General features: G+C 42.2%; 1 protein-coding gene across 3 annotated transcripts in view; it reads right to left on the reverse strand.

Annotated features, from left to right (window-relative positions):
- MYLK (myosin light chain kinase) overlaps nucleotides 1-23,770 on the reverse strand; it is a 741,434-nt gene that overhangs the window by 48,226 nt on the left and 669,438 nt on the right. For all 3 annotated transcript variants that reach the window (XM_029605228.1, XM_029605226.1, XM_029605227.1), the window contains 2 exons: nucleotides 22,658-22,875; nucleotides 11,982-12,105 (listed from right to left, as the gene is read on the reverse strand). In XM_029605228.1, coding sequence (XP_029461088.1) covers nucleotides 11,982-12,105; nucleotides 22,658-22,875 — 342 coding nt within the window. The remainder of the gene's footprint in view (nucleotides 1-11,981; nucleotides 12,106-22,657; nucleotides 22,876-23,770) is intronic.

Here is a 23,770-nt window from a genome sequence, read left to right on the forward strand (position 1 = left end):
GGACTCTTACTGCTTCTGTCCTCTGTTACATCACTAAGAGTTCCGAATTGCCAGATAACAGTGAAGTTTTACTAATTGTGGAGTTCCGAATTGCCGGACAGACACTCTCTGGCAATGGTTTATTGCATCTAATAAAGCTTCAGACAAAGCTGTCAGCAGAAGAAATGGCAGAAGGAGAGCAACGAACAGCCTCTATAACAATAAATAAATCTCAACCTTCAGTGATAGTGTGTATTTCCCGATACAATTTTATCTTCCTGACCTGAAGAAAAGCTCAGCAGGCCCACAGCCCAAAGAGAAACCTGCATTGCAGTGGCAGAGCCCATCTTATCACCGTCTGAAGAGAGGTCTGCATGGCCACAATAGACCCCATCCTGCCATGGCTTCAAGAGGCCTGTACGGCCATGGCAGAGCCCATCCTGCTGCAGCCTGAAGAGAGGAATGCGCGGCTGCAGCTGAGCCCATCCTGTCACAGTTTGAAAAGAGACCTGTGCGGCCTGAACAGAAGCCTACATGGCCAAGTCCGAAGCCCTCTCCACCACCCCCCACTTTACAGAAGCAGTGGCCTTCTTCCACCTCACTTCCGGCACTGGCCAGAAGAAAGGGGGAGGCCTGAAAGATGTATGTGTGTATGCTTGTGTGTATAAGAGAGAGACTGCATGTATATAAGAGAGAAAGAGAGCCTGGGTGTGTGTATGAAAGAGGGCGAGCCTAGGTGTGTATATTTATGAGATAGCCTGCATGTGTGTGTGAGAGAGTCTTTGTGTGTGCAAGAGAGCCTGCATGTATGTATCGGAGTCTGTGTATGTGTGAGAGACTGCATATGTATGTGTATGTGTGAGAGACTGTGTATGTGTGAGAGACCGCATATGTATGACAGAGCGAGAGAGCCTGCATGTCTGTAAGAGCCTGAGCATGTGTGTATATGAGTGAGAAAAACTGTGAGAGTGAGAGAGCCTGTGTATAAGACAGCATATATGTGAGTGAAAGAGAGAGAGCCTGTGTGTGTGACAGCGTATGTGTGTACTGGGGGGGGGGGGGGGGAGAAAGAGGATAAAGACTGTGAGGCCCCCTCCCACAATCCACAATAATTTGTGGGTGACTGAAAATCAAAAGATCCCAGGTATGGAGAACTGGAGATTTTGAATCCTATTATTTTAAATTTTGGGGTGTTATGTGTTTGCTGTTTGAAATATTTGGTGTTTGGGAAATATTAGATAAAATGTGTGAGTTATTTCAATTACTGGAAGTTCATTGGCTGTTGCCTGCCTAACAAATGTATTCTTTTTTATTAGTATGGTTTTAATACTATGAATAATGTGTTATATCTCTTGACTTTATTGCTTAATGTTTATGAGGAATTATGTTGTTTCTGGTTTTCCATTGTTTCACTACATAATAGTCAGGCTTGCTGTGGTTTCCAGAGCATGTGTGTGAGTGACACTGAGTGAGCCAGTGAGCATGTGTGTGAGCCAGAGTTTGTGAGATAGTCAGCATGTGTATGAGACAGAATATAAGGGAGTTTGTGTGAGAATGAACATATATGTTAGAAAATGTGTATATTTATATAAGAGAAAGGAGAAAGTGTGCATACCTCCTATCCCTCCCTAATCAATAACAATCTCAGGGTGACTGGAATTTAAAGTTCCCAGATATAAAGGGATTTTTTTTAACCTTAGTTTTAATTATTGGGTGTTATTTGATGCATCTGCTGTTTTGAAATATTTTACTGATTGGAAAATTAATTTTAAAAGGTTATTTATTTTTAATCAGAGGATGTTCTATTCATCATCTACTTTGAAATATTTATTCTTTTATGAATATGGTTTTACTATTATGATTGATGGTTTTTATATTTTAATTGTATTGTTTGATTTAATGACGAATGGTGATGTTTCTATTTTTCCATTGTTGTACTGCATATGCAGTTTGTCTTGTTAAGGTTTTCAATTCTCTAATCTAATTCTCCCTCTAATCCCTCCTTTTTTTATCCACCTTTCTGGTCCCTCTGGTTTTTTTTTTCCCCCTTCCCTTTCACCCCCACATCCTCCCTTCTATTTATCCCCTCATTGCTCCCAAGCCCTATTTCTCTCGATATATCCATCTGTTATTTAATTTTTAACTTTTAATTCCTCATTGGTTTTCTGCAAGGCATCTGTTTAAGATGAATACTTCAAACTCCATATTTTATTATTGTTCCTACAGGTTTTTATGTTATATGTTCTCTGTTACATGTAATGCTTTCAAGCAAGTTTAATTGTTCAATGTAAACCGATTTGATTTGCATCCAATGCAAGAAGACCGGTATATAAAAAACCTAAATAAATAAATGTTAGTACCACTGGTTTAAAAAAAAAAGGTTTGGACAAGTTCCTGGAAGAAAAGTCCATAAACCATTATTACTGTGGACTTGGGGAAATCCAATCTTTATCCCTGGGATAAGCAGCATGGACTCTATCGACCTTCCAGGGATCCTGCCAGGTATTTGTGACCTGGCTTGACTACCTTTGTAAACAGGATTACTGAGCTTGATGGACCTTTGGTCTGACCCAGCGTGGCAAATCTTGTTCTTATCGTAACACAAACTGCGGATCAAACAAATCAAAAAGTGACAAACTTTTCTTATTTATATAAATAACTGTTTCGCTATTTTTTCAGACAAATATAATATCTTTAATTTGGGGCATTCATAAAGTGTTTTTTCAAATTTGAGCATCAAATACCGCTTAAATATAATCACAGCCCCAAAAAGAGTCCTCATGTGTGAAAAAGTGCAAAACAGTTCAAACATTTTTCTTCTCTGACCAAACAAAAAAGATACTTTCTTACATCTGTAAAGCTTTAAACAGCACAACAGTTTTTTTTTTCACATATGGCAATGGACTGAGGACACAAAACATATTTGTGGAGGTGAAATACTTATCTGAATGGCCAGAAGAGAGCCTCAGAAGATAGATGAAACACCACCTCCAGGTTCCTTCGGCGCCCCTACGTGCGCCCGCTTCCAGGGCTCCTCCGTATCAGCTTGCTGTGCTCTCTTCTGCCCATTCAGATAGGTTTTTTTCACCTCCACAAATATATTGTTTTGTGTTGTTAACACATTGCTGTATGTGAAAAAACTATTGCTGTACTATTTAAAACTTTAAAAAATTAAGAAACTGACTGTTTTTGTTTAGTCAGAGAAGGAATTTTGTGTTTGCAAGACATTTGTCAAACCAAAATAATTGATCTTTTGTTTCTGTGTGCATACATATGAAATGTTGGCAGAGCCTGGGCTAAGTAATCACAGCTGAAAGGGAAGTTAAAATGCCACAGTGACTGATCCTTTGCATGGTGTTTGATTGTGAACCAGAAACTATCCAATCTATGCTGACTGGATTTCCACCCAACCTGTCCCTTCCAGGTCATATTAAGATGAAAAATGTCTGATCCTTCCTTAGATGAAAGGGCTTCAGATCTAAGAAAAGAAAAACACTGCCACCGCAACATCCTACACTTATAAACTGTCTTTTCATAATTCTCACCTGCCTAGAAAAGCACATTCAGGCCGTGATTGGATGCTCGTTTTCGACGCGCTAACATTACTCCTTATTCAGTAAGAGGTCGAAAATGCGCATCCAACCCCCCCGAACCTAATAGGGCCATCAACATGCAAATGCATGTTGATGGCCCTATTAGTTATTCCCGCGCGATTCAGAAAGCAAAATGTGCAGCCAAGCCGCACATTTTACTTTCAGAAATTAGCACCTGCCCAAAGGTAGGCGCTAATTTCTCTGGGCACCGAGAAAGTGCACAGAAAAGCAGTAAAGACTGCTTTTCTGTGCACCCTCCGACTTAATATCAAGCTCAGTATCCTGTTTCCAAAGGTAGTCAAGGCAGGTCACAAATATCGCCATGATATTAAGTCGGAGGTCCTGAAAGTTACAAAAAGTTAAAAAATAAAATAAAATAAATTTGAAGTCAGCCTGTGGCTTGAAAACCGGACGCTCAATTTTGCTGGCGTCGGTTCTCAAACCCGCTGACAGCCATGGGTTCGGAAACCGGACGCTGGCAAAATTGAGCATCGGCAGTCAAACCCGCTGACAGCCGCCGCTCCTGTCCAAAAAGAGGCGCTAGGGACGCGCTAGTGTCCCTAGCTCTTTTTACCTCCTTTTACCGCCGGGCCTAATTTGAATACTGAATCGCACGCACAGGAGAGTGGCCTGTGCGCGCGCCGGGAAAGCGGGTGTTTGCCAGCTCTCCCACGGACTTTACTGTATCGGCCCGATTGTGAGGACAAAGTTACCCATTTTCCAGTCTAAAGACAATACATTTTCACTATCTCATACTCACATGGCACTTGCACTACTTCATACTGAAATTTTATAACCCCTACCCCTGCTTCCCATTAACACTGTTATCAGAACGCCTCTGAGGCCATTTTTTGCTCATGCTGTGCAGTCCTGAGGAAGAGAGTATCAGCTCTCGAAAGCTGGTTGAGAAATGCATTGAGCTAGTCCAATAAAAAGGTTATCACCTTATGTATTTCTTGTGCTTATTTGGTAAACCTGTATTTCCAAACAAATCTCTCAGTCAGAAAAAAAAGGCCACTCTGCAGCTGGCCACACAGAATGCCCTTTTCTCAATGGCAGTGCTCACCTCTCACCCCTAGAGGGTACTCGTGACAACCTTACCTGTGTACTACAATGTGTGTGTGTTGTAAGACCTACTGCTACAGAAGGACTTACAATATACAGTGGTTCTCAAACCTGTCCTAGGGTACCCCCAGCCAGTCGAGTTTTCAGGTTATACACAATGAATATGCATGAGATAGATTTACATGCACTGCCTGCACATTGTGGATAGCCTGAAACCCCAAAGGACAGGTTTGGGAACCTCCGGTCTGGTGCTAATAGGATGTCCACAGTGTGTACAACATGCATTTAGAAAAAACAAAAATACTTCTGTTGTGGGTATATTTTCAAATAAAAATAAGAGCTGGAAATGCTGCCTGCATTTCTAGCTCCCTCATTTTGAATTCCCTTATCCTAGCGATGTAATGCAGTTAGAAGTACTGTTTGCTAGGATGTCGGTAGTCATTGGCTGAAGGAAAGGGTTTAGCCAACTGTAGACAGCCGCTCCCCGCCCCCGCCTGCAGTTCTTCAGATAGGAAGAGGTGCTATGTTAATAATCTCTTAATTATTTCCTTATCTCCCCATCAGAAAACCTTGCACTGACCCTGTTTTCTGTTTCCAGCACACAGTGTGATTTATGAAGCCCCTGGCCCTGAGGTTCTCACTATAGGGGTCTCATACTGACAAGGCACGTGCCATGTTTTAACTTTATACCCAGTGCACATATGAATGCCTCGGTTTTATAAGCACGCTCTGTCCCCCCTCCCCACCCCCCCATTCTTAGCATGGCGTCACCATACTGTGCGCCGTGTGGTCCGGGATAGTTAAAGGTCTCCTGTTTTGATTTTATGCCAGGCAGAATGAGATTCCTAGAAACAATACATGGTGAGGAAAAAAAAGGCTATGTTTTGTGGTGTGTTTTCTTTCTAAAATGCCAGATGCTCTCTGTCATCCTACCTTCCCTCACCCCCACCTCACTGACATAATCACCCTCTCTTCCCTCACCCCCATTCCACTAACATAATCACCCTCTCTTCCCTCACCCCCATTCCACTAACATAATCACCCTCCCTTCCCTCTCCCCATCTCACTGACATAATCACCCTCCCTTCCCTCACCCCATCCCACTGACATAATCACCCTCCCTTCCCTCACCCCCATTCCACTAACATAATCACCCTCTCTTCCCTCACCCCCATTCCACTAACATAATCACCCTCCCTTCCCTCTCCCCATCTCACTGACATAATCACCCTCCCTTCCCTCTCCCCATCTCACTGACATAATCACCCTCCCTTCCCTCACCCCCATCCCACTGACATAATCACCCTCCCTTCCCTCTCCCCATCTCACTGACATAATCACCCTCCCTTCCCTCTCCCCATCTCACTGACATAATCACCCTCCCTTCCCTCTCCCCATCCCACTGACATAATCACCCTCCCTTCCCTCTCCCCATCCCACTGACATAATCACCCTCCCTTCCCTCTCCCCATCTCACTGACATAATCACCCTCCCTTCCCTCTCCCCATCCCACTGACATAATCACCCTCCCTTCCCTCACCCCATTCTACTGACATAATCACCCTCCCTTCCCTCACACCATCTCTCTTACATAATCACCCTCCCTTCCCTCTCCCCATCTCACTGACATAATCACCCTCCCTTCCCTCTCCCCATCTCACTGACATAATCACCCTCCCTTCCCTCACCCCATCCCACTGACATAATCACCCTCCCTTCCCTCACCCCCATCTCACTGACATAATCACCCTCCCTTCCCTCACCCCCATCCCACTGACATAATCACCCTCCCTTCGGTCTCCCCATCTCACTGACATAATCACCCTCCCTTCCCTCTCCCCATCTCACTGACATAATCACCCTCCCTTCCCTCTCCCCATCTCACTGACATAATCACCCTCCCTTCCCTCACCCCATCCCACTGACATAATCACCCTCCCTTCCCTCACCCCCATCTCACTGACATAATCACCCTCCCTTCCCTCACCCCCATCCCACTGACATAATCACCCTCCCTTCCCTCTCCCATCTCACTGACATAATCACCCTCCCTTCCCTCACCCCCATCTCACTGACATAATCACCCTCCCTTCCCTCACCCCCATCCCACTGACATAATCACCCTCCCTTCGGTCTCCCCATCTCACTGACATAATCACCCTCCCTTCCCTCTCCCCATCTCACTGACATAATCACCCTCCCTTCCCTCTCCCCATCTCACTGACATAATCACCCTCCCTTCCCTCACCCCATCCCACTGACATAATCACCCTCCCTTCCCTCACCCCCATCTCACTGACATAATCACCCTCCCTTCCCTCTCCCCATCTCACTGACATAATCACCCTCCCTTCCCTCTCCCATCTCACTGACATAATCACCCTCCCTTCCCTCTCCCATCTCACTGACATAATCACCCTCCCTTCCCTCACCCCATCCCACTGACATAATCACCCTCCCTTCCCTCACCCCCATTCCACAGGCTAGATCGGGGTGGAGTCGGCCCTGGACGAGGAGGAGTTGGGGCGTCGTGGCGAAAACATCGCTGACGGCGAAAAGGTAAGAACCCTTTTCACTGCCAGTAACGCGCCCAATAGCGCCACCTTTCACGGCGGCGCTATTGGGTGCGAAAGCTGGCAGCGATCACACCGCGGAGGTGCGATTGCTGTTTCGCAGGCGCGCCCCCCCCGTTACCACCGGATTTTTCTAAGGTGTGCGACCTTAGAAAATCCAGACCTTAATTTGTTTGTGATCTGTCTTTTTAGATATTTCATTGCTTGTTTTGCATTTTGCTGATTTTCTTATATGTGTTTATTGTTATCCACTACAAAGTTTCTAAGAACATAAGAACATGCCATACTGGGTCAGACCAAGGGTCCATCAAGCCCAGCATCCTGTTTCCAACAGTGGCCAATCCAGGCCATAAGAACCTGGCAAGTACCCAAAAACTAAGTCTATTCCATGTTACCATTGCCAGTAATAGCAGTGGCTATTTTCTAAGTCAAATAAATAGACAAATAAATAAATGAGTGACTGAGGTGAGGTATCCTGCTAGTATGAAGTTTGTGTAGGGATCTATAGTAGCCTGGCTTGTTCTGTTTTCCTAATAGGAAGTGTATTGGTGTTTAGGGCCTCCTGTAATAATTGCAGCGTTTCCTTTTCATAGATAAGGTTTTTATTTTTTGAATTAATGCTATTTTTTTATTATGGAAGGCTTACTGTATTGTAACTGTAATTCAGTTTACTCATGGCTTTCTGAGGACCAAATCCGACACCCAACATGCATTACAATAGCCTAATACCATATGCATTCCAAGTGTGTTTTTTGCTTTTGTGCAGTTTTCTGGTTGGCACACAGCATGCATGTTAAAAGGTCTCATTTTTACCCCAATATCCTATGTTTTCTTTTTATTTCATAAAAGGTGCCAGAGTGACAGCAAAACAAACTGCCCTCCATTCATCCACAAAACAGGTACAGCAGCGCGATGGCAGTTCAAGCTCTCCCAGTGTACCTCAGACCCTGCTCTGCAGGCCAGGGCTGGTGCAAGGGTATTAGGCACCCTAGGCAAACCTTACAGTCTGGCGCCCCCTCCCCGTACACAATTTTAAATTATGCATTTATAATATATTTTACATGAAAATGACATTCTGAGGTAAAATTAATATACAAGTTGTTGTGATAATTTCATGCACTGTTGTGATGCCAACAAGAAAACTTTGCATCTTGGAATTCATATGGCATTGTACCTATTGTGATATATTTCGGCATGGTCCTCCCGTATCAACACAATACTATCTGCCAACACTCAAAGAATAACAACCCTACCTATGAAAAAGAATACCACAAATATTACACCAGAATCTAAAATATCAATACACCTCCTATCAGGAAAACAGAACAGGCCAAGCTACTACAGATCCCTACAGAGAAACCACATGCTAAAAGAATGCTTCATCTCAGTCTTTGCATGCAGAACACAAACCCTCACCAAATACAGAATAAAGCCACATAAAGTATAAATAGAAATGTGCAGACAAAAACTGAACTGTAAAACGCATCTCGCCAGACTCTATACAGTGTAACAATGGAAAAACAAAAATGTCACCATTCATCATGAAACAAATCAATAAAATAAAGATATATAAATCATTAATCATAATTATAAAATCATAGTAATAAAATAATTTCAAAACAGCTGATGAATAGAATATCCAATTAAAGACTCATGCAAATTTTGTAAGCTTTACCAAATACCAATAAAATATTTCAAACAGCAGACACATCACATACTACCCAATAATTAAAATGATAGTCAATCAAGAAAAATGAACTTAAAAAGCCACCTTTACTTACCCTCTCCAGCAGTTCTCCTACTCCTTTCCCTTGCAGGCCATACCAGAAGCAGCAGTAGCTACTGAAGCTGTCCTCACAGTCCTCTTCCTTAGGGACCACAACCAGTCTCTTCTCTCTCTCACACACACACCAGTCACACCCTCAGGACCAGTTTCTGTCTCTCACACACCAATCTCTCCCCAACCAGTCTCTCTCTCTCTCACACACACACATCTCCCTGATCAGCCTTTCTCACACATACACACGTCACCTCTCTGGTCAGTCTCTCTCAATCACACATGCTCTCGCTCTCTCTTATTTACACACAGGCTTTCAATCACACACATGCTCTACTTCACTTACACACAAGCTCTCAATCACACACATGTTCTATCTCACTTAGAAAAACAGGCTCAATCACACACATGCCCTCTCTCACAGCCACAAGCCAGCCAAAAACATGCTCCATCTCTCTCGCGCACAAACACTGACGCACAGAAGCACCCTCCCTGACTCACATATACACCACACACACATACAGAAGCACCCTCCCTGTCTCACATACATATTACACTCTCACAGAAGCACCTTGCTTTCAGACTTGCATTTTTCACTTTTACTAAAAGTGAAAGTGATGCTCCCAACCGTTAAATATGAAAACCACATTCCTATCAAAAGGCGACATGACACCCTTCCTTCAGGTTCTGTCCTCCCAAGGGACAGCCACCCACACAGTACAGCTTCTCTTGTTTTATGCTTCCAGGCAATAAAGCAAGTGTCTTTCTTCAAACTAGCAGTAGTATGATTATTCATGTGGGAGATATGGAACAGCAAGACATCCTTAGTCGGCTTCCCTTTTAAATGGGAAGATTCCAGTCTTAGTCATTTAAAAATATACATTTTCTAAAGGCTTAAAAAAAAAAAAAAAAAAAAAGCAAAACCATTTCAGGTTCTATTCTAGTCTTCATGCTTAAATTATGCTTCATAAAAAAAACCCAAACCCCACCTGGCATCAGTATCTTAAATTTGTGATTTTGCTGAGATGAACATTTTAAATACTTTAATTTCTTTTGTTTTAGTATTTGTCTCTACCCACTTTAAGTTAAATTGTATTTTCCAGAAGAGGGATGCTTAAAATTTAGTAATTTTATCTTTCATCCAACTTTTCAAAAGTTCAGGTATATTTATAATATTTCGTTTTTTTAAACTGGCAGACTCCTTTCTCACATACACACACACTCACAGAAAGAAGATCGGCGCCGAGACTTAGGGGGTGCCGCGGCAGGCAGGCAGCCAGCTCCCGACTCACCCTGCCGCCCCGCCAGTGCCACCCTCCCGACACCCCCCTAGTGGTCCAGCGGAGGTCCCAGGAACGATCTGCCTCGGCTGCCACTAAGCAAAATGGCACCGGTGGCCTTCAGCCCCTACCATGTGACAGGGGCTACCGGTGCCATTGGTTGACCCCTATCACATGATAGGGGCTGAAGGTAACTGGCGCCATTTTGCTTAGTGGCAGCCAATGCCCCGGGAGTGGCAGATCGCTCCCGGGACCTCCGCTGGACCACTAGGGGGGTGTCGGGAGGGTGACACTCGGGAGGAGGCAGGGCGAGTCGGGAGCTGGCTGCCTGCCGCGGCGCTCCCTAAATCTCGGCGCTTGGCCTCTATCTAGGCGAGTCGAAGGCTGGCAGAATTTTGAAAGGGCATTTTTTGCCCTTTCAAAATTCTGCTGCCTGCCGCGGCGCCCCCTATGTCTCGGCGCCCTAGGCACAGGCCTAGCTCGCCTAGTGGTTCCGCCGGCCCTGCTGCAGGCCCAACCTCCAGGAGAAGGTGAGCAAGACACTTTCCATATCCGTGCAGTCTTGTGGCTATCTCTCTGTTGAGACTGCTAACAATGGTTTTCAATTAGTCATCATACATTAATTTTGGTAATCTGGACATCTGTCCACTAGGAAATGGATGGAGCCCTCCAACATATTACACAAAGGACACTGATTGCCTTTTGGACCCCAAGCTACAGGTGACAGGTTCTTTAACACTGTACGGCCTCACTGAACACTCCAATCTCAAGATTTTTCTAACAGAAAGAAACATTAAGAGGTATATGTATGTTCTAACCCATACTGGCAGACAATGTATGTAGGGTTGCCAACTGGATCCAGATTTTCAGGACAGGTTGATCCAGTCCTGGTTTTCCCCCATCGCATGCAGGGAATTGTAGTTCTGATTTCCTTGCTGCAGTTTATTAGAAAAGCAAGGCTACAAATCCCTGCATGCGATGAGGTAAAAACAGGACTGGATCAACCTCTCCTGAAAATCTGGAGCCAGTTGGCAACTCTAAATGTACGCCTTCTGCAGATTTCAAAGTGGGGGTTAAAGTGGAACTTAAGTTCCAGTGTACTAAGTTAACGTTGGACATTTCAATTTTCCGTGAACTAATCGGTGAAAGTGAAAGGAGAAATCTAGTATTAATGTCAACATGAATGTAACTAATGCATGTTACTGGCCTTATACATGGATTAGCTAATGCTGGCATTTACGTGCTTTGATTGTTTTTATAATCAGTATTGTATAATGTATTTATTTTGGTTTTTATTCCTGTACATCGCAAAAGGCAACTGGTTGATTGTGCAATGATAATGATAATTATTAATAAATGTAGGCATTAAGGAGGCAATTTTCAAAAGCATTCACACACTTAAAATTGGGTTTTACTTATGTAAATGTACTTTACTCCAGTAAATGAGATTTTGAAAATTGCTACAATTGTATGTTACATTTACACATATAACCCCTTTGAAAATTACTTCCAACGGTTAACACCTGTTAGTACCTAGGTTCCTATGTGATCTAAGTTTATCATTTCAAATTCTCTCTCTCCGCAGTTAACTTAATTCCCTGACCCTGTCAGAGAAACCTTGCTGGCTGGTAAAACTTCAGAGAAGTTGACAGCATCCTGCCTGCTGAGCTGAGCGGGAGAGTCACAGCTTAGAGGACGTGCCAGCAAACTTACAGGATGTAGCAAATGACACCTATACTCCACATGTCTGTCGCATAGCTGATAGGTTCATAATTTATTACTTCTGGAGCCACAAACTCAGGCGTTCCGAAAAGGACTTTCAAGTTTGGTGTATTTTCTAAAAGAGAAAGAACATAAATCGATTATAAAACACTCCTGTTTATGCAAAAAAAAAAATCTCCAAAAGATCTGTGCAATTTTGGAGTCTTTGAACCATCACTCTGCTGGATCGCATAACTCTCCTTAATAAATTATGGTGAACGAGCAGATTTAGTATGGTTACAATTTATGATTCCAGTCAAGTTTCTAAACAGAAAACAACTAACTTCGATAGTAATGATTTTAATTTTAAAATAAAATTTACAGCGCTGTGGTATTTATACAGCCTCTGTGATCTAACCCAGCAGCGCAATAGTTATCAGATAAAGATCTTTTGGCCCACCGAGTCTGCCCAGTTGACTCTACGTATCCTGTGACCACAAATGATACCCAATCTCTGGTCCTCTCCATTCTGTACCCTTATCATTTCTCTTCCTATCTGTCCCAAACATGCTTGAATTCTGTCACCACTCAGTTTGCTGGTAGATGATGGCACACATACAAAAAACTCTTTCAATAAAGAAATATTTCTTTCCTCTGACCGCCAGCTTCATAACATGACCCCTCTTCCTGGAACTGCTTCTTCGGTGATTATATTGACTGTTTCCACCATATCTATCAGATCCCTCCCTACCTTCCTTTTCATCTGGAGGATGCATTTTCAGTTAGGTTTTGCTCCAACTGGTGTCTTTGCATAGGTTTGTTTTGTACCTATCATGTCAGAAATGGATTGCACTCTTAAACAATGGTATGTTGGGTACAATTTAAGTCTCTCACATTTACAGCTAGTGCTCTTGTGCAAAAGAGAGCTTCCTTCTGTAGCTCATAAGGTATAATATATGCTGGCAGCATACCGAGGTGTGCTTGAAATGTATTTACTTGTTATATTCTGTTTCCAAAATATATATTAAAAGTAACACTTGAAAATCAAAAACATGAAAAATCAGTTGCAAATGTTCAAACATAGGGGAAAAACAGAACCCTGAAAAACAAGGAAAAGAAAAAGTATCCCCCTTATCACCAATATCAGTCCACAGGAAAAAAAAAAAAAGAGGACGATCCAATTCCTTTAAAACATTAAAGAAAAAACGAGTAGGGAGATAGACTATAAGTGAGGTCATAAGAGGCATCCTAGCGCCACATATCTGGGATGAAGCCCAGAATGACAGAGAGCAATGTATGTGTATATCTGTACATCTATATCTATATCTATCTATAGATAGACAGATAGATAGTATAATGGATCTAGGCTTCAATGAAATAAAAATGGTATGTGGGAACCTAAAATGCTATATCCATTACAGAACCCTAAAATAGGGTAAGTAACACCATTAATGTTTTAAATGATTTGAAAGATGCTTAATGTGGCAAGTTTTATTACACAATGGCAAAGAATATCAAAACTATTCAAAAAACATTTCAAAACCTAAAGCTGGCACAATAACACACAGACATATATTTATCAATTGTCCTGGTCAATCATTCCTCCTTCACACCGCTTCTAAACTCTCTGTGGTGTTATGACGTGATCACGTGGACGTGATAACAGTGGCATATGCAGTTGTTGAAAGCGGCAAGTAGGCCATGTTTTCTGCTGGACAGAGTTATTTGAATATGTGCTGTTAGCCTTTTTAAACCCCGCTGACATTTTGAAGAAGGATTATAAGAAGAGGTTTTATAATTGATAAAGATTGGGGTGAGAGTGGTATTTCCCCTGAAGAAGCCTGATTTGTGAGGTTGAAACAGAGAATTCTTTTTTGGGAACTGGAATTTTGATAGAGGAACGGGAACGTCGGATGTCATGAGGCCGGTCACATTAGTGTGTGTTTCTTAAATAGGCTCGTATCATTCTGAAGAAGGTGAAAGAATTGAGAAGCAGTTAATATTCACAGGTTAGTGGCATTGCACGCTATTTTTATAAGTGATTCATTAAGTTGAGATGAAGTACTGCAGCGGCCATTGGTGTATTTTTCAGTATTTTCTGATGTTCTTTATCCTTTTTGTCTATTCCCCAGTCTGTGCTTGGTTTGATATATGGGGAGGGGGTTGGGTTGTATGAATAAATGATGATGGATGTATGGGGGTTATGGGTATTTTAAATGGGTATACTGGGTTATATTTCTTTCACTTATCTAGCAATGAAATTACAGGTCATTAATATCTTGTATAATATTTACATTTGTATAATGTGTCTATTTATACATGTGCTTAATAATAAAACTTTTGTAGAATGTTTGTAAATTAATTTTTTGATTTATTTGGGTTGCCTCATTTTGGTAATTTCTTTATGTTTATGTCTGTGTGAGGGTTTTTTCCTCCTTCATTTTGTGTTATACATTTATAACATGCATAGATATCAACATAAAACATTGTCAAAATATATACAAAGTGCTTATAATCAAACAGTGATACACTTACAATAGAGCTGGACTTCAAGAATGAGACTTTGTGAATTGCAAATGAATCACATGGAAGATACCTTCATTAAAAAGGGGATACAGTTGAATCTCAGTCCACAAGAAAGGATACTTTATAATTGTTTCATAGGACTGTTGTTCCAATTATGTTTCTGTAGTCTCTGTTCTACTTTTGCTATATCCTGTAATCTCTCTGTCCCATCTGCAATTCCTGTATTCTCTCCGACTCATTTGCAATTCACAAAGAATCTTTCTTGAAGTCCAGCTCTATTGTAATGTATCATTGTTTCATTGCAAGCATTCTGTATATATTTTGACAATGTTTTATATTGATATCTCAACATGTTATAAATGCATAACACTACAAGAGTTTAGAAGCGGTGTGAAGGAGGAATGATTGACTAGGACAATTGATAAATATATGTCTGTGTTATTGTGCCAACTTTGGTTTTTGAAATATTTTTAAAATAGTTTTGATATTGTTTGCCATTGTATAATAAAACTCGCCACATTAATCATCTTTCAAATCATTTAAAACATTAGTGATGTTACTTTCCCTATTTTACGGTTCTCTGAAGTATATATATATATATATATATATATATATATATAATTTTTTTTAAATTTTAAAATGATTTTCTCCTGCCATTAGGTATTTTCAGGAACTGCAGCACACACAGATTGAAATCTCAGAGTTTGGATTCTGGATGTTTTTAATAACTCACTATGGGAAGATAATCTTGGTAATAAACTGCTACATTAAGAATAACAGTGGAACGTTTAATTCGATTCTCCCTGACTGATTTTAATTAATCCTCAGACACAGCTTGAATTTTATAAACTGACATAATCAATGTAGGTAAATGCCCATTTGGTGTACATCTTTCCATTCTTTTCTTCTGGGAGCTGACTGCAAGACAAATAATTCTTCTGGTAGGAAGCTGTAACTTTACAGCAAAACTGGAACAGGTGCCAGAGGGAGTAAACGTAGCTGCTCTTGTAAAATCTTCCTTTAACAATCTTATTGTAAGTAATATTCCCTGAAGGAGACTAGTGTTGAGGTTAAATGTGTGCCACAGTTTTCATTTGTATAAATGTTTTAAGTCCTGAAAAATGAATACAAAACCTTTATAATTTTATGAAGATTTATGCCAGTGTCCGTCTACACATTATTTAAATATTACTTTGGCTAAACAGCATCCTTAGTGAAGCAGGATCATTTTACTGATTTTTCCCACATTTGTCTTACATCTCTAACCTTCTCAAAATGGAGATCAAAAATATGAATGCAAGAATACAAATATTAGACAAGAGATTGCATATGTAGTGGGAAACTTCTCTTTTGTTAAAAAAAAAAAAGTGAGAAGTGACTCATGCGTGAGCAGCTCTATTGAGGTTACCAGGAAGGTCTTAGTTCATACAGGACATTAGAAAGTTTTGCACTGCAGGAAACAACAGATTCTGTGGTTAGAAATAATGGCCTCCCAATGGAGGCCACTGCTTCCTGCAATTAGAAATCCATTTCCACTACACAGTCTTATAGTACCTAACACTGTATTGGATTTGCCTGACAAGGCTTTGACCGAACACACATTTTACTACACTGAGGAAAGAATGCCCTAACTCTCTAGTGATACAGTTACCTATTTCTAAAATCTATACCCTTAGGAATTAACATAACAAGGGGCTAAAGGTTTGTCCTAAATTCCCTAAGAAATATCTCATTTCATCATTTTATTTTATCTCGTGACGAAAGCAATGCATTTCAAAATGAAGGGGACATGTGCAATTACAGAGCATGGGCACCGACTGATGAAGGTATCAGCAGAGATAAGAACATAAGAAAATGCCATATTGGGTCAGACCAAGGGTCCATCAAGCCCAGCATCCTGTTTCCAACAGAGGCCAAAACCAGGCCACAAGAACCTGGCAAGTACCCAAAAACTAAGTCTATTCCATGTTACCATTGCTAATGGCAGTGGCTATTCTCTAAGTGAACTTAATAGCAGGTAATGGACTTCTCCTCCAAGAACTTATCCAATCCTTTTTTAAACACAGCTATACTAACTGCACTAACCACATCCTCTGGCAACAGATTCCAGAGTTTAATTGTGCGTTGAGTAAAAAATAACTTTCTCCGATTAGTTTTAAATGTTCCATTCCCTTTATCATTTTGGTCGCCCTTCTCTGTACCTTCTCCATCGCAATTATATCTTTTTTGAGATGCGGCGACCAGAATTGTACACAGTATTCGAGGTGCGGTCTCACCATGGAGCGATACAGAGACATTATGACATTTTCCATTTTATTCCTCTAACAATCAAGACTTAATTGAGCCTATTAAGTTCTACATTCCAATTATTTTTGGATTTGTTAAATTGCCTTTCCCAAAAGCTTGCGGCAGACACATAACATAAAATAAATCACATTATTATAATAAAAACATCTTACACAAAACCTTACATACCCAAAATATGCAATGGCTCAATAACTCCCTCACCTTCCACAACACCAGCAGATCCACCCGATCCCAATACTCAGCAACCCTAAACACACCCTCACCCAAACTTTCCCACTATATCTCCACCAAAGAGCTAACTCTCTCCATTGCAGGTCCCATCCTATGGAATACTCTGCCCACTGACCTTCGCCAAGAACACAGCCCACAAAAATTCAAACAAAAACTAAAAACTTGGCTGTTCCTACAAGCTTACCCATGACCCGCTCTCTTCACACTCCTCCCTTCCTTCCACCCTACCCCCTCCTATTGCCTTCTCCCCCCCTCCCCGTCCCCCATCCCTTCAAAAACCCCCCTTTCTACCTTATCCACCCTTTTCCCCCATAACAACCCCCATGACTTGCTAATATGCATAAACGTGGTAACTAGTTTGTGATCTGCTAATATCCATAAACGTTGTAAATAGTTTGTGATATTCATATAGTTAACCTAAATCCAGCAACCCTAAACTCCACCCCCATTTCTCCCTGGTTCTCCCCCCCCTCCCTTAGTTATTGTTCATTGTTATCAACCCTGTTCCACTGTAAAGCAACTCTGCTGCCATTATGTTTCAATATAAACCGATGTGATGTCTCCAACGAATGTCAGTATAATAAAAACTTTAAATAAATAAATACATGGTAATAAATTAAATAAAATAAACATAAAAATAAAAACAGCATGACAAATATCAACATAAATCCTCAAAACCTATCCAACTTAAAGTTTAAATGCATTCAGGCATAAACATCAATGCATGGGGAGGGCAGTTTTCAAGGAAGTCGATGCGCCTATAGTTATGCCTTGATTTTATAAACTGTGCAGCGAGAGTCAAAGTTTATACGACACCACCCTGAAAGCACGCACATAAGTTTCAGTACACGCATATTCTTTTAATGCAGGGATCTGCAAAGTTTTTACACACTTATTTTATCAAGTACATGGATATATTTCACACAATAAAAAACTGTAATATGGGCACGCGACTGCCTCGTGGTTTATCCACAGAAACAGGCATTTTATAAAGCTGGCTGATGCATGCACGTATCTCGCTTGTGAAAATTCTTGCATGCGTATTTCCAAGCATTGGTTCATCGAGACCTCCACTGCGTGACCTGGACTGTCCCTGGTTCACCCACGCCCACCATTGCTTTCTCTAGGCCACCCCCCACCCAAACAAACTGCGGACAAAAGAGACGTCCGATTTAATATCTGCAACTTAATTAGCAGGTGCAGAAATATAAACGTGCATGTTTATGATGTATGCTGGACTTCGTTTATAAAAAAACATAAAGGGCCGGATTTTAAAAGGGTTACGCACGTAACCCTTTTAAAAACCTCCTGCGCGCGCCGAGCCTATTTTGCATAGGCTCGGCGGCGCGTGCAAGCCCCGGGACGCGCGTAAGTCCCAGGGCTTGCCTGGGGGTGTGTGTCGTGGGCGTGTTGGGGGGCGTGTTGGGAGTTAGGCGGTGTTTCGGGGCGTGTCTGGTGGGCGTGATTCCGGCCCGGAGGCATTTCAGGGGCGTGGCCGAGGCCTCCGAAACGGCTCCGGGCCGGGGAATCGCGCACCAGCAGCCCGCTGGCGCAGGCGTATCTTTGAACATAAAGGTAGGGAGGGGGTTTAGATAGGGCTGGGGGGGTGGGTTAGGTAGGGGAAGGTGCGGGGGGGGGGGGGGGGTGAAAGGAAAGTTCCCTCCGAGGCCGCTCCGATTTTTTAGGAAATCCTGCACTGGCAGAGCATAGTCAATGAGGTTCTGGCCGGGGTGCTTTTCATCTTCCCAAATCTTGCGAGCTATGTCCAAGATTCCTTTTGGTCACCTCCCCTACAGCAACTCAAAAAGGGGAAAACCCCATCGAGCTCTGTGGCACTTCGCAGATTGCAAACAGCACAGAGAGTAGCAATGCATCCCAGTTCTTTCTGTCTTCAACCACAAATTTCCTCAATATTTGTTTCAGCGTCTGACTGAAACACCTGACAAGGCCATCGGTCTACGGGTGATTCACCGATTGACATAGAGTTTTTACCTCAAGCATGGTGCAGAATTATTTCATTACCTTGGACACAAATGGTGTTCCCTGATCTGTCATGATCTCCGTGGGCAGCCCAAGTCATGAAAATACCTCCATTAGGGCAGTCACCACTGTCGGGGTTTTCATAGCAATACTGCCTCCGGTTATCTTGTGGCATAGTCCAGCATGACAAGGATGTACTTATTTCACTGCTTAAATCCTGATTGTACAGGTGGGCTACCCCCTTGGCCTGTTGTAATTTCAGCTGGGTGAGTGGAACTGGGAGGCCCCAGGAAAAAGATATTTTTTTCTGCAGCTGCGGGCTCTTGTCTGTGCTTCCCGCATAGGTAGGAGAATCCATTGCTGCCACTATACGTGGTAACTTGGGCAATAGCAGCTTGAGAAAGTCAGGAAGAATAAAGAAGCAGACTCTGGCTGTTTCCTTTATGTGCAATTTATTTGCAGTGCAAAGCAAATCCAAAATAAGGAATGCAGCTCACCTTAAGTTCGGGTACTACACACATCAAACATAGCAGGTTTTAGCATAGGCTGGCTTCCTGCCTGCTCCCCGGAGCCTCCCTAACCTCTCTGGGCCCTGTCTTCTTATGTTAGGCTGAAGGGATCCTCCCTGGGCCCAGAATGCCTTGCTGGGATAGGACTTAAAGAGGACTGGACCAGTTAGCTGTGGCCAATCCCTTAAGGTGGTCTGAGGGAGTTTCCTGTAGACTCTCTCACAGCATGCTACCATGCAAGTCCTTAATTCAGATGGCAGCAGAGCCATTGCAGGCGAGCAGTCCAGCATAGCTCTGCTGCTCCCAGTGCTGACTTCCCACGTGACAGCAGATTTGTTGATATTCTTCTCCTTCTTGCTTTCCCTCCTTAGGAACCACATTTTATTTTATTTTGACATGCCATTCACAGCACATCATGATTGCTAATTCCTATATTTTCTATTGATGCATATTATACTATGTGCAAACTCCGTGGGTGCTTAAGCAGCCCCCAGTTTTGAGCAAACTTCCCTATTGCGTCCAGGGAGAAGTAAATTTATGTTGAGCTTGGCACCCGCAGTCATGTTGACAGGTTGGCTCCTATAGGTTAATGCTGTTTTGTGCTAAACATGTTTTTCCTCAGCTAGTTGAAGGTTTATAAAATGTAGCTAAATTAGATACCTTGCAGCTGTGTTTGTACTTTGGTATTTGTCCTTGCTTAAAGTTACTGTAAGGCCTCATTATTTTTGATTTATAGTTACAAATATGTCAAAGATAATATTAAAATGTATTACAGCTGCACCCTTCTGATGGGAACACGTGCTAGTTTGTATCCATTAGACAATGGCCTTCGTTATTTTTGTGTTCAAGGTTACAAGACTTTCATATAGTTTCAGGGAAGTTCTGCTTTCTCGGAATTTCCTTATAGAAGTTAGAAACTCAGAGCAGTGGGCCAGTCCAGTGGCTCAGTGACTGTGCCGTGTATGGCCATGTGGAAGGTTCCTTCCGCACTTTGGGTTGACCGGAGCTGGGGATGCTGGAGAGGCAGTGTTCGCTGTCCCTGGGGTTAGGGTGGGAGGGAGTCAATGGTCATTGCCTAAGGGTGACCTCAAGTGGCCAGATTCAGGGCCTATGATTGCAGGGTTCTGGAAGGAGGCCTGGTGCATGGCCCCCCAGCCCAGGACATTATTACAATAACCAGACTGGGTATGTCAATGTGGGAGATGTAAAGTGACTGAAGGCTCGTGGCACCAGATCTCAGCCCTGAACATAAGAACATGCCATATTGGGTCTTACCAAGGATCCATCAAGCCCAGCATCCTGTTTCCAACAGTGGCCAATCCAGGCTGCAAGTACCTGGCAAGTACCCAAAAACTAAGTCTATTCCATGTAACCATTGCTAGTAATAGCAGTGGCTATTTTCTAAGTCTACTTAATTAATAGCAGTTAATGGACTTCTCCTCCAAGAACTTATCCAAACCTTTTTCAAACCAAGCTATACTAACTGCACGAACCACATCCTCTGGCAACAAATTCCAGAACTTAATTGTGCACTGAATGAAAAATAATTTTCTCTGATTAATTTTAAATGTGCCCCATGCTAACTTCATGGAGTGCCCCCTAGTCCTTCTATTATCCGAAAGAATAAATAACTGATTCACATCTACCCATGCTAGACATCTCATGATTTTAAAGACCTCTATCATATCCCCCCCCCTCAGCCGTCTCTTCTCCAAGCTGAACAGTCCTAACCTCTTTAGTCTTTCCTCATAGGGGAGCTGTTCCATTCCCCTTATCATTTTGGTTGCCCTTCTCTGTACCTTCTCCATCGCAATTATATCTTTTTTGAGATTTGGCGACCAGAATTGTACACAGTATTCAAGGTGCGGTCTCACCATGGAGCGATACAGAGCCATTATGACATTTTCCGTTTTATTCACCATTCCCTTCCCTGTTCTGACTGCATGTCCACAATAGAGCAGGAAAAAGCTAGATCAAAAAAGAAACAAAACTCAAGAGCAGCTTTTGCTTGTGCAGAGGATTCTGGGTGTTTTAGGAGTCTGCAAGGCAACAGTTCACTTTTCAAAGCCACTTACTAAGTAAACAGTGATTTTCCCTGGGTGAAATGGTTTGGCTGAGAATCGCCTTCCACCGTCTGGCTAAAAGAATGTGCAGCGGGGGCTTCCACAAAGCACGCACCTTTAGCTGGGCTAAAAAGAGGCATTACCATGGGGGCATGTTTAGGTTAGGGGGAAGTAAAATGGAAAATGCATGAGTCCTGTTCTGCCCCCGCTCGCCCACCCACATACAGGGCAAGTGCAAAGTTTGTGGCTCTTTTAATGTGCACACTCTGCAGGTGGGAATATTCTAAGCGCTCTCATGCAAACAGTGCAGGCTATTCAAAACTGCCTTGCTCCCCCCGCAATGAATTACCGTGAGCAAAAGAGAATCTTATTACACTTCCTGATGGGTCTCGCAAACACTTCTGCCATGTTATGATGTCAGCTGGAAGGAAGTGCTCAGAGAAGATATTCCTGCTGTATCTGTGTTATAGAACTGTGAGTGCCCTAAACACAGAAATCCCCTCAGTTATCCTCCCATTAAAGAAAAGCTACTAAATTAGAGGGTATTAGAGGCCGTGGAGGCATACAGTTGGACAATACCTGTTTCCTGTCTGCCCTTATGCTCTTTTTCTTCAGAAACAGAAAAATTGGCCTGCTCCCAGGATGGTATTTTGCAGATATCACACACGTTCCTAACATTGTCTGTGGTACATGGGATTTGCAGTGGTCCTGGTCCTGTAGAAAACTGAATTCATGTGCGGTTTATGAAGCCTTTTATTGCACCTACATAAGATTTATCCAAAGATGATGATGTATACGTGAGCTTTTGCAATCTCATAGGTGACATCTTAAGAGAGGACTTGCAGTACATGCTCTCAAAAGCTCCTATGTAACATCTTTGGATAAATTACATTTGGTTGGTACAAAAAAAAAGGAAATTCAGCTTTCAAATTATCCTAATACTTTCTAGGAAACTTCAAACCAAAATACACGATTAAGATACCTGCCATGCATGTGCAGAATGAGCAAAATTATTTGGCATTAAAAAGATGATTAAAAAAATGTCAAGCTATAGTAGATAGAAGTGTATTACCTAGTCTTCTGGCAAGTCCAAAATCAATCAATTTGATTTTTGTGCCCGTCTTGTTGACACACATAATATTTTCTGGCTTCAGGTCCAAATGAACAATTCCCTGCTTATGGATAAACTCGACGCCTTCAGAAATCTGCTTCATGTATTTGATAACTTCTCTCTCACTCAGCTCAAAGTCTTCGTCGATGATTCGCTCAAAGAGTTCTCCTCCGGAAACACTAGAAGCCAAAGCATGAGCCTTAAGGTTAGCAACCCTGGTCACCTATGGAAAAAGACCCTACAACCAAACACAGTGACAAGGAAACCGCCAAGGGCTCTATTAGGCACAAAGCATTTTTTTACTGCAGTCACATGCTGGCACTGTGCTATGAATAATAATATTCACATACTATTCGCAATACAAGAGAGTTAGACCAGATGTGCCTGTGAATTGATTTACGACACGATAATAAATAATTCCACCTCTAGCAGCTGGCTACAGCTGGTTTCCTTCCTGAATATTTTGGTGGCATAGCCAAAAAACTATTCTCCGTTAATATGATTTCCACTGGTTTGAATATTTGCCACAGCCATTTGCTTCCAGTGTAGTTTCCACTTTATTAAACTCTCTCTGGCATTTTGATTTTAATTGTTGCAAGTGACAGTTACTGTTTTATCTATGTAGAATATTTTTAGCTCCCTCTTCTGAAGGAACCTTGCTCATAGCAGGTTACAATAAGCAAAATTAACTATAATGTATTAAATACTATAATAGTAACTTTCAAACTGGCACGTGGGCACACGTGCCAGCTTATGCCCAGGGACACAGCTATCGCATAATATATGCACGTATATGTACGTTATAAAATAGCCTTCCCGTGTGCACATATGTGCGCAACTGTAACTAGGTGCGTGCAAACACCGCTTCTATTGCACAAGTGGGAGAATTTTAAGACACTTGCCGACGCCATTACCACTAAAACCAGTTTGTTCCTATTTCTCCCAGTTAAGGGATATGAATTCCAATCCACCCTTCTCTCCCCTTAAAGCACCACTGACCTGCCTAGTTTATTTTGTTTTATAACTTACATGCCATCCATAGCAGAAACAGTTACGCGTCAGGGGACCCCGGTG

Source organism: Rhinatrema bivittatum, chromosome 6 (genome assembly GCF_901001135.1).
Source record: "Rhinatrema bivittatum chromosome 6, aRhiBiv1.1, whole genome shotgun sequence".
NCBI classification, from domain to species: Eukaryota; Metazoa; Chordata; class Amphibia; order Gymnophiona; family Rhinatrematidae; genus Rhinatrema; species Rhinatrema bivittatum.